The sequence below is a fragment of the Cupressus sempervirens genome, chromosome 7 (assembly GCF_028749045.1).
Source record: "Cupressus sempervirens isolate cs-2001-9-10 chromosome 7, ASM2874904v1, whole genome shotgun sequence".
NCBI lineage: Eukaryota > Viridiplantae > Streptophyta > Pinopsida > Cupressales > Cupressaceae > Cupressus > Cupressus sempervirens.
In genome coordinates, this window is record NC_143124.1 from 925,646,140 (window position 1) to 925,658,229 (window position 12,090).

The following is a 12,090-nucleotide window of genomic DNA, read 5'->3' on the forward strand; positions in this document are numbered from 1 at the left end:
TGAATGGGATTACAAAATTTCTTCATCACATGTTCAAGGATCAGCTGATCAGATATCAGAGAAGGTAAATTCGTTACAAAAGTCTCAGTAAATTGAGGTTTTGAATCATGAAAGCAATGCTGGGAACTACAGTTAGATTATTAATTAACAGTAAAAGCTAACAAAAATCTCATGCAATGCATGCAGACTTATCCTAACTGAGATTATCTTCAGTTTTACGAAACATATTGCTGGATCTATCCATGAGAAACTATAATTGCGTTCACATGATGTGGGAGATACTAGCAGTAGTTCCAATACACATTGCACTAGAAAAATGTGAGGAACCTGAGTTCTAAATGCATCTGTTCCACAATTCCGAGTGACTCTGCTGCTGTAAATAATTCATAATAAACTGGTTGCAGTGAAGTGAATTTAACATAAGAATAACAGTGGTTCATAAAATCAGATTTTTCATAGATTGCCAAATCAAATAATACCGAATTCACAATTCCAAGTGTCATCAAGCAAAGTGCAAATAAAAACTTTGATTCAGAGTAACGAGAATCGCCATAAAATCGCCTGAATCGGCGATTCAGCGATTAGATTCAGCAATGGCGATTTTTTTGGAGTCGGAAATCGCCATTGCCGATTTCTTCAAGTGAATCGCCTGAATCGCCGATTCAGGCGATTCAAGCAAAAAATCGCATGAATCGCCTGGAAAAATCGGCAGGAATCACCCGCGGCCAATAAAGTATAGAGTTGTAAAATTTAAAAAAATTGCTTGTTTTTTTTACTTTGTTTTTGACCTATTCTCTTTGTTATAACCCTAAAGGGCCTTCTATTTGTTTAACATGAGTAGAAGAGAGGAAAAGTGAGAGAGAAGAAGAGAAAAGAAAAGCCATAGGTTTCTAACCGGCAAGAAGAAAGAGCACAAAAGAGATCAGCAATCCATTTGGGGAGGCCATCAATTGCATTGGGAGTATTAGGGAGCCAATCTCAACACTCCTCAACTCATTTGCAAGAGGTAAGTGCTCTTTTTTTTTTTGCATGTTAGTGTATTATGCATTTTTTGTTAAATTTTTATAGTTTTCAAGATTTTTAGTTTAGATCTTGAATGTTCTTTATTTTTACTAAGTTGCAAACTAGGGTTTGTTGTTTTGTAGCTTTTATTAGCTTCAAACTTTGATATTTTACATATAAATTTTTATTGCAGCAGCCTTTGCTTTCATTTTTTGCAAATTTGCAATGGGTAGAAAAGATGAATGTTGAAAATATAACGAAGAGTTTCCTGGAAGAACCAAATATCAAACAAAATGTATTTTTTGTAAAGAAAAAATAACTTCTGGGGGTATTTATAGATTGAAATACCACATTGCTGCTATACCTGAACACGATGTTACAATTTGCACTCACCAAACTCCTGAGGCAAAACGCACTTGCTTAATGGCATTAGAAAAAATTGAAAAAGACAAAACCAATAGGAAAATGCAACTTGAAGGGTTAAGGGGTATTGGCTCCCATGTTCCCGCATCCGCATCTGCAGCCGCATCCACATCTGCATCTGCAGCCGCATCCACATCTGCATCTGCATCAGCTTCTGCATCTGTAGGTTGTGTTGGAGAGGGTTCTTCTAGGCCTCCTTTTTATCCTAGTTCTTCTGCTCGTGCTAGTGCTAATCGGTCACATAGTGAGACAGAGTCCCACACCAACCTATTGCAACCTAGAGTGCGGAAAAACATAATGGATAGTTACTTTGTGCCCCACACTACTCCTGGTTCCCAACCCACGCTTGAGGGCATGGGTTTGAACAAGGAAATTCATGATGTTGCCAGAAAGGAGATATGCAAATTTTGGTACTTTTGCAACATTCCATTTATTGCAGCCAGGTAATTGATTCTTTTTTCGTTGTTTTCTTTAAAGTTAAAATTAAAAGTAAAAGTAAAACTTTAATTATATTTACTTGTTTTATAATTTGAGTCTTTGACATCTAAATTTTTATTTGTGACAGGGCTCCTTATTGGCAGAACATGATAGACGTGGTTGCTATTTGTGGTCCGAGGTTTAAAGCCCCAACTGAGGCTGAGTTGAGCGGATACCTCTTGGATGAGATGGTAGAGGACATGAGGGCTGAGCTCGAGGAGAACCGAAAGGAGTGGATTGCAAAGGGTTGCACCATCATGACTGATGGTTGGACAGATAGGAGGAATAGAACACTCCTCAATTTTCTTGTATCCTGTGGAGGTAATTGATCATTCTACTTTCCTACATACATAATTGTAAATTTTTATTTGTTGATGATCCATTTAATTTTAATATTCTAATTCGTTGTTTTGTTACTTGTAGGATATACCATGTTCGTCAAATCCATTGATGCTTCCGCACATGTAAAAAATGCCACATACTTATGTGAGGCTATTGAGGAAGTCATAGCAGAGGTGGGAGAACAAAATGTGATCCAGGTGGTGACGGATAATGCAGCAAGTTATGTTGCTGCAGGTAAACTTTTAACTTTTCAAGTTTTGAAAATAAATTTATTTGAATTTTGAAATTTGAATTTCTAATTGACTTAAAATTGTTGTAGGTAAAATTTTGATGGAGAGACACCCCACCATATTTTGGTCCCCTTGTGCGACACATTGCATTGACCTCATGTTGGAGGAAATTGGCAAACTTGAGTTTGTCAAGTCATGTGTGGAAAGGGCAAAAAACATATGCAAATTCATTTATAATCATTCATTTGTCCTTAACACAATGAGGAAGTACACAGAAGGCAAAGAGTTAGCTCGCCTAGGTATCACGAGGTTTGCCTCGAATTTCATCACCTTGCAGTCCTTGTTGACATCAAGGGATGAATTGAGGAGCATGTTTGTTGGGCGGGAGTGGATTTCCTCTTCCTATGCTACGACCACTGTAGGGATAGATGTGGCGGATTGCATATTTGATGAGGATGGTTTTTGGAAACCCGCTAGAGAAATCCTGCGGGTAAATTTATTGCAATTTAACATTTAGTATTTTACTTTTACTTTAAGTTATATTATTTTATATTTAAGTTTTGACTCAAGTTTTTTGTTTTACTTTATATGTAGGTCACTGAGCCCCTTGTAGCTTTGCTACGAACTGCTGATGGGGAGAAGCCCTCTATGGACTACATTTATGAGGGCATGGATAGGACCAAGGAGGCCATCAGAGCCCAATATGCAGGAGTGCAGGAGAGGTATGGCCTTATTTGGGACATCATCGATAGGAGATGGCAGAATCAGCTCCATCGACCCATCCATGCAGCAACTTACTTTCTAAATCCGGCATATCGTTTCCGTCCTGAGTTCAAGGCGGATGCGGAGGTTCTCACTGGCTTATACACAGTGATTCAGAGGTTGAGTAGCGATGAAGATAGCGCTGCTGCGATTGTTGAGCTAGACCAGTTCAACAATAAAGAGGGGCCACTTTTCTCTAGCAGGATGGCCATAAATGCTCAGACAACACTACAGCTAGGTAAAAATTAAATAATATATTCAATGTTCATGAATCTAGATTCTAATCTTAAAGTTGATTATGTAATTTTAGAGTTAACTTGTAATTTGTAAATGAGACTAATTGTTTCTAGTTTCAATTTTTTCCTTATTGCAGATAGATGGTGGCAAATGTTTGGGGCCACAACCCCAAAACTTCAAAAAATTGCCATTCGTATTCTGAGTCAGCCAAGCAACGCTTCTGGATGTGAGCGCAGTTGGTCCATGTTCGAGCACATCCATTCGAAGAGGAGAAACAGGTTGACAGTGCAGAAGTTGAATGATATTGTCTTTGTTCATTACAACCTCCGTCTTAGGATCAGGCAGATTTTGGGCACTGACTCCTCTCCGATCATTCTAGAGGAGATTGATTTAGAATCAGAATGGCTCATAGAGGTTGTGGATCCAGTCTTCACTGAGGAAGACCGTGTGTGGGTTGACCAGGTGGATATAGAGGCTGAGGCAGCTAGAGCACGTTCTTCAGGCATTGGTAGACGCACATGTGCACGCACAGGCACAGGCCCTAGCGACGTTCATGAGCCCATCTTACATGCGGGAGATATGGCTCGGCAGTCCTCTAGGACCTACATTAGACGCCTTGCTACTAGGAAGACTAGATACTCAGAGGCTGAGGCTGAGGCTGCAGTCGAGCTTCAGGATGATGTTGAGGATGATGATGATGACTATGAGTCTGAGGCTTGAGCTGGAGCCTTGTTTTTATATTTTGTTTACAGATATTGATACTGAATCATTGATAGACATATGTTTCAAACTTTCATGGATCTTCATCTTAGATTCTTACATACATTTATGATTTGATGTCTTATGGATCATCTTACATACATTCTATGATTTAAATCATTGTGATCATTTGATTTCTATTTACTTCAGCTAGCCTACAATTTACATTTTAGATAACATAGTTACATATGTGATGGATTTTATGTTCCATGTTTATGTATGTTAAGTTTTAACTTCTATTTGATGATGTTATAGTGTGTTTAAGTTATATTCAATAAAGGGTGCATGAAATAAGTTTTAAATTGTTAAAATCTTTAAATTTAAAGGGTTTTTTCAAATTTGCCGATTCATCGCCGATTCATTGCCGATTTACGATTCGATTCGGCCTTGCCGATTCCGATCCGATTCCGATTCTTGTTACTTTGCTTTGATTACAGGTTATTGTAGATGCATACTAATTGTGGACATTCATGTACAGCATCTCAGAGAGCTCACAAATTGAACAAACCCGAAAGATAGAGCAACTTCTGAATGCAGTCACAATCAGAGTGGACTGGTATTATGACCATTTTATTGCCGAACTTCCCTTGCGAGTTTAGCGTGAACAAATTAGATCTTTTTGCTGCTAATTCTATGGGGAATTCTGTTGAAAGCGAGTTCAAATCAAGTAGCTAGCCATGTTTTCCTTTTTCTTCCCTTCTGATTTCGTCAATTCTACTGCAGGAACCATTATTATGGTTCCCTGTCCTTGAAATTCAACTTGTTACAGAATTCAGGAAATTTTTAGTTTGAAGAATTTATGCCATATTTCTTGACTTTATCAGCAGGTAAAGTGAAAAAACAAGATGTTGAGGCAGGGGTAGCGTTGTAGACCCACAGTTTGGATATCGATATTTTTATATATTTGAAGGAAAAATTGTTTTCTTCACCTTAGTAAATTCGAGATGTAAAATGGGCAATGTTTTTACCTTTGCACATGTTAAATTTTTATTCAAAATGAGGTCTGCAAATAATTTTTTTATTTTTTATTTTTTTGCTTTCATTGCAAACTTCTCAGATATAAGCATATTAGTTTTAGCTATCTGATACGGGATACAGGAGCACGAGTCTTACGGCTGAACTTCTTCAGGTAAGAGCCAAGGACAAAGGGGTATCTATTCCACCAAATTCTTTCAGTGCACGATTTGAGCCTCAATCCTTTTAGATGTCGAAGCCTTACACTCAACAATATTTGATCCCTGGTGGGACTTCACCAGTAGACCAAGGGACCATTGAAGTACATCAATTTTTTAATTAGTTATACTCTTACATTTACCATATTCTACTGTTGGATTTAAATATATAAATGGTACTTTACTTTTAACACCTTAGTAGGACTAAATGTCATAGCTTGATAGGGGCTTATTTGGTGAATACTCTACTTTTGTACGGTACTTGGAGCTTAATAGATAGTTGTGTGGAGGTATTGAGGTGCGTTGGTGGAAGTAGGTTTGGAATAATTTTTCTTGACCGAAATGTAAATTTTTCATGTGATTGGTAGTTCAAAACTGATGTCTTATTTGGGACAATTTATGCGAATGCGGCTTCTATGGCCCTTCTATGCACGTCTTGCATTATAACAACGAAGATTTTGTTTATCATTTTTCCATCCAATGCTCCTTTGCGAAAAAGATCTGATACTTTTGGTGGGGTTTGTGGAGTCAAAATTGCTGGCATTTGCTGGCATCTCTCCTCTTTGTCTAGGTTTTGGACATGTTGGAGCAAGCCTCAAAAATTGCTTTTCTTTAGGGTGCATAGGCTCTTTGTTCTTTTATCACTTGGCATGATTGGTTGAGAGGAATCAATGAGTTTTCCAAAATGCTAGGATGGTTGCTATACAGTCATGGAAAATTATCCAGTCTCTTCGTGATATTGTTTTGTCTAAGCGTATCATGATTGGAGGTACAGATCTTGGAGATGTTATTTGTAAACATTTTGACTTCCCTCTTTTCATGGTGGCATTGTGGGATATGTTGGTTGGGGTAGCAGTAGATGTAGACATACTTTAGAGATGGTCAATCGGGAGGGTTGTTGAAGACCACCTCCTCACAAAGTTTTCATAACATTGATGTTAACTAGTGGTGACTATGTTAACTAGATTACAACTTGAGGGTGTTAGTTCACACGTAGCTTTGGTTATTGGGCGTATTCTTCATTTGTGTAGCTACTTGGAATTTGTTCCTTTTACTCACATTCCTAGGAAGTAAAATAGTGGTTTGGGTTGTTTGGCCAAATGGATTTCGGATCAAATGTAGGACTGACATATTGTGGATAAGGGGCAATTATCTCGTAATATGTCTCATATGTTAGATTAACTATTGGATAGTGACAAGATTCTATAGTGTACTCATTGTTGGGCATTTTGCTCTTTTTGTATCTCCATTAAGTTTGAGTAAAATTTTACCCCTCTTTTAGTTGTAAAAAAGAAAAATCATAGTTTTGGATGTTAAAATGTTAACAATATAGAATTTAACTCTAATAGTGAAGTCATTCTTTAATCTTGGAACTTGGAATATAAATATAGTTGATGTGAATTTAAGCATTATTGTTAAGCACTAAAATGTATGTATGTTCAATGTGATGTAAAACATTGTTCTTTTGTTACTAATTTGCTTTGGGATTTAATACTTATAAACCAAAATTTGGAGGATCGTTGTTCATGACTAGTGCATTAACAATGTTTTTTTACTAATTTCCCCCCTCCCTTAGCACCTTTAAAGTTGGTCAATATTGATTATCCATTGTCACATAGGAATATGTTTATATTTTGTAGAAAATATTTTATATCTACTCATACTCTTATCAGCCCTAGTCATGACAAACAACACAAAACAATGGATTGCCTTTGGCAATTTGATGTTTTTAGTGGATGGTAGAGAGTTGCATAGAGTTGGTGACAATTTGGATGTGTAATGAATATAATAAAAAATGAGCAAATAAGAAGCCATTAGACACATGACCTACTATGTGGTATTTTCATGCATTCATTAGGTTGGAACATTACGGATTTTGTGAGAGCAATGTTATCATTACAAAGAGATTCACACGTTGAAGGTGAGTGCAATGCACCTTCTCAACACAATAAGTTTGAGAATAATTAGGCTTTTTTTTGGAGCTTTTTTCTAGACTAATTGGTAGAAAAGCGAGAACTCCAAATTGGAGAGCACAAGGTTGATTGAGCAATAGTTTGCTCATGGAAGTGAGTACATGTGGCCTTGGTAAGCCCCAAAATGCTTTAAGAATGTAAATTTGTCTATTTAGGAGCTCTTCAAGCTTCTTGAAGAAGTGTGCTATTTTTTTGACATTCATCATGTTGATTTAATTCATCTTCTTAAGTCTTCAAAAACACTTTGGTTGCTAAAAAATTATGTCTGCATAAGGTTACTATTTAAATTAAGTTTACATTTAAGCAAAAATTGTTTCTAAACTTTTCTCAAAACTTTGGATGGGGCTAAATAAGAATGCTAATATTTGTTTGTTGATAGATAATGTCTAGATTTAATGATATAAAATTTCTTGTTTTTGAAGTTGGCATAAAAAGTTACAAGTCAATTTTGAAGGTCTTAAAGATTCCTAAACTACTCGAAAGTGTTTGTAATTAGTGTAGCGGGGCATAGCTTGATAAAGGGCATCATGGGCTTTGAAAGGTGGGTCTCCTAAAATTAGAAATGTAAAAATGTGCCGCACACATAAATGAGTTGTGAATGAAAGTTACACATGTTGGTGGGTATTATGACACATTACATGTGTTAATGTGTAATATGTTGTTGATTTTTATATAATAATAATATTGGGTAGTTTTGTAGTGTGGGTTTTTCCTTCCATAATGGTTTTGTAACTTAAATCATTGTGTTGTGGTGTGGATGCTATTTATATTTATTTCAATTTTGTTTCTATAATTATTGTAAATATGTACAAAATAATTATATAACCATCCTATCAAGGTTTGTGTTGAAAGTTTTACACACTACCAATACCCAATAAAATATACTAAGTGTATCCTACTCTGTCTTGAACAAATAAATCATATGAGACAACTCCAAGGTTTCAAATGTCAAGTCTTGGCAATGCTTAGATAGACTTGGTGAATATGCTTAGATAGACTTGGTGAATATGATCTCTCTCTCTCTCTCTCTCTCTCTCTCTCTCTCTCTCTCTCACTCGTTCTCTCCCCCCTACAAAGGAAAGTGCATCACCTTTTATAATGAAGGCTTACAAGATCAATCTATGAGATTAACTCAACACAAAGAGTTAAGTTTTTTCTTCTAAACATATTTAATCATTTAAATATAATATTTTTTACTTATTATAATTAGAAGGCAAAATAAACTATACCGATCACTATAGGGCAAAAAATGACCATTCCTAAGGTATCACAAGACAATAAGACAAAGGAGTTGGTATAGGAAATATAAGTTTCACTTTTTAATACTATGCTTTATTTGACTTTTGAAAAATTTCTATTCCTTTTAAAATAAAATATATTTTTATTATTTTGCCTCATTATTTCAAACTTATGTGGATATTCTCCTAGTGTATCCATCCGTATTCCCAAAATTTCTAAAAATACTTATTGAGCATTCTTCATGGTTTTGCTATTGTATTTGTACTTTATCTCAATGACCTTGTAACACTCAATCTTGAAAGTCTATATCCTTGTACTTTATCTCAATGATCTTTTTACTATTTGTAATCCCACGCTTTCTCATTCTGATGATGGATCACGTAGTGTGATCCGAAAGGTTGATGCTAAAAAACACACACAATAATATCCATAAAAGAACTTGTCTTACAAATGGATTGTGGAAATTTGATAATGTTAAAAGTCCATAACCAACTAACAGTGGTTTCACCCTCCAAAGACATTCATCGTGAGATAAAGATATCATTCTATTACTTTATTACAACATTGTACTTATTAAAATCAACCTCCATGCTTACATTTGAGGTGGATGATCATAGTTTCATAAAGAAATATGAGTTGCATTGTATTCTTAACATAGTAACCTTATCACATTGCAATCAATCATCAAGACTTCTCAATGATGGACTATAGAATTTATGTCTACACTTGGATGGGCACCGTAAAGCACCATTTTAGACCTAGAAGAACTTGAACTTTATATATGGAACACATAATTAGATTACAAATGAAGTAGAAACTAGATATTTCACCACATACAAGGTTGGTATAGGTCACTTATCTATGGATTTGATTAGGTTTTGGCCTTGGAGATGGATTGTAACTTATGGTTGGTACCTTAGACTTGGATTGGATTATGAAAATTGGAAACTTAAAGTGAAAATTTGGAAATGAAGACATCTAAAGTTGGCATTTGGGGAATTTGAGTTAGGACACATAATTATGATTTTGGTGCTTGGGATTAAAATTCACATTTGGATTAGAGTGGAAGTACGATTTATAGCCTTTGAACTCACATTGTAAGAATTGAAAATTAAAATTAGACTTTTATCTTCTTGAAATTGGATTTTGAACTCTTGCATTTCTAATTATGGAAAATGCAATGGGAATCTTGATTTTGAAATTTGCACTAAGACTTCCTTCATTTTGGATTTTGAGCCCTTCGATTGATTTTGATTTTTGAAATTGGAAATTTGAAAATGGAATTGGACTCTAGATTTGCCAAGCATAAGGAAAGGTCTTTGAATCTGATTTTTGAAACATGGAACATGAAAGGAAGGATGGTAATTACAAAGGGAGTTCTTGGAATGATAGGTATATGACAACTTTTAGAACTTCCTCATTGCTAACTTATCATCATCTTGATGGATTGGCTGCCAAGGATAACATTTTCTTCATTTTGGGTGCACAAGGAATGACACGTGTAAAACATTTTCTTGGAATGAGCATGGAAAAAGATATTTGAGAATTCCTTGCCGAGTGTTTCCTTGCACCATGTTTGAGTTTGGGTTTGCACTTTCCTCTCTTTTTAGTCGCAATGCACCAAGCTACGATGCATGGAGAGGCAACCCAAAGAAAAGTTTTTAAATTTTATCTAATATTCTCTACAATTACATCCATAAGGGTTTTTATATGGTTCTCCACATAACTTTTCATTATTTTTTCCCTTTCTTTTCATGCTAGGTGCACCTAGCAAGGGCACATGGAGTGGTGGCCTAGAGAGTGGTTTTAGGATTTCCTTTATGTCTTTATCTCTGCTAGAAGAGTGCATGTGTTAATGTTTCTTGCCTTTTCCAAAGGATAAACTATGCTTTTCCATGTTTGTCCTTAGCCAAAATTCTGATATTCTTATCCTTGCACATGTTTCATCACAACATCTTGATTCCTTTATGATTTGACTTAAAAAACCATTTCTAAGTTTGCAAACTCATCCTATGTTGCCTTTTCAATTCCTTGTTTGGTCCTTGACATGTTCTTCTACATTAATCTTGTTAGAATCTTGTCCAAAACCAAACCTTTATCCCCTTATCAATTTCAATGATATCCCAATGACCATTTCCTTCATATTTCATTGCATTCCAATCCATTCTAACCCTAGGTGAGATTCAAAGTTGAGGTTGACCTACTATTCTGCAATGCAAGGTACGTTCTAAGATTTCCTAGTTCAAAGATAAAATGTAGACCTCTTAGCAAATTACTCCAAATATGAAGTGATATAATCCACCTAGCCTAATGGAACAAAGGAGAATTGGGGCTCTCTATCTATAATGAGGCATATGTTGGAGGCACACCAATTAATGTAGGGAATTATGTTGCTAGACCTTAATTTTCTTATAAGTGGCATTAAAGTCGTATCATCTTTGGTTTTACTTGTAGGTTCTTGGATATTTTGAGTTGATCCATATTTGAGTCAAAGCTTGTGCAGGATATACTTTGGGACCTCGTTGCAAGAATTTTTAGATAACAAGTTCATAAAGGAGAGTACAGTTAGAGATTTTTTTGTGAAATAATTTTGAGATGTGGATGTTTAAGATTAAGGTTTTTTAAATAGATTATGATATGTGGGATGATGTTGATGAGAAATTCTCGAGACACACAAATTTGATTGAGGCTTCTAAATATGATAATGTGGATCACAAGGCCAAGGGTTTAATTAGATTGTGCTTGATAGACTATGCTATGTCATTTCCTGTGGAAAATCTTTAGCAAGTAAATTATGGAGTAAGCTTGGTGAGGTGTATCAAGCCAAAAGATTGATGATCAAGATTTTCTTGAGGAAACAATTCACATTCTATGGGAATGGAAGAAGGTGAATGAATTCCAAACTACCTAGAAGCATTTAATATGTTGGTGGCCTAGTTGACATTTATTGGTGTCAAGATGGATGTGGAAGGGAATATAAGATCTTGTTTTGTTCTTTGCATGATTCGTGAGACTCTCTTGTTATGGCCATCAATAGTTTTTATGTTGTTTCAAAGATTGAAGATAAGGCATGTTCTTTACTTTTTAAATGAATGAGCATGGAAATATTTATCAATATTAAGAAACCCTATCTATTTGTGGAAGGCCTACGGAAAAAGGAAAAAAAGAATGAAAAGCATAATAAATCCAAATCCACGAGGAGATCCAAATACCTTAGAAAGGTCAATGACCTTTGCTAGAATTATGGTAGTCCTGGACACGTCCATAAGGACTATAAAGAAAATAAGATGATTTTTTTAAAACTTTGACTTTAAGTTAGAGAAGGAAGATGGTGATGCATTCATTATAACTTTGTCCAGTGATGTAGGTAATGAGGCATTGTTAATTGACGTAAATGCATCTTTTCATATGACCTCTAATAAAGATTCATTTTTTGAATATGAAGAATTTGATGTTTGAAGCATGGTGTGCTCA

At 35.4% G+C, this 12,090-nt stretch overlaps 2 protein-coding genes across 2 annotated transcripts in view; both read left to right on the forward strand.

Annotated features, from left to right (window-relative positions):
• Positions 1 to 977, forward strand: part of IPT9 (isopentenyltransferase 9) — a 107,275-nt gene extending 106,298 nt beyond the window's left edge. The window contains exon 11 of the mRNA XM_089793563.1: positions 842 to 977. Within this exon, the coding sequence (XP_089649689.1) occupies positions 842 to 857 (16 nt within the window). The 3' untranslated portion in view covers positions 858 to 977. The remainder of the gene's footprint in view (positions 1 to 841) is intronic.
• A 283-nt stretch (positions 978 to 1,260) lies between these two features.
• On the forward strand, positions 1,261 to 4,370 carry LOC149550579 (uncharacterized). The gene is made up of 6 exons (XM_089793561.1): positions 1,261 to 1,868; positions 1,991 to 2,223; positions 2,326 to 2,478; positions 2,564 to 2,964; positions 3,069 to 3,474; positions 3,610 to 4,370. The coding sequence occupies exons 1-6, from the start codon at positions 1,426 to 1,428 to the stop codon at positions 4,191 to 4,193; spliced, it is 2,220 nt and encodes a 739-aa protein (XP_089649687.1). The 5' UTR covers positions 1,261 to 1,425; the 3' UTR covers positions 4,194 to 4,370.
• The last annotated feature ends 7,720 nt before the right edge of the window (positions 4,371 to 12,090 follow it).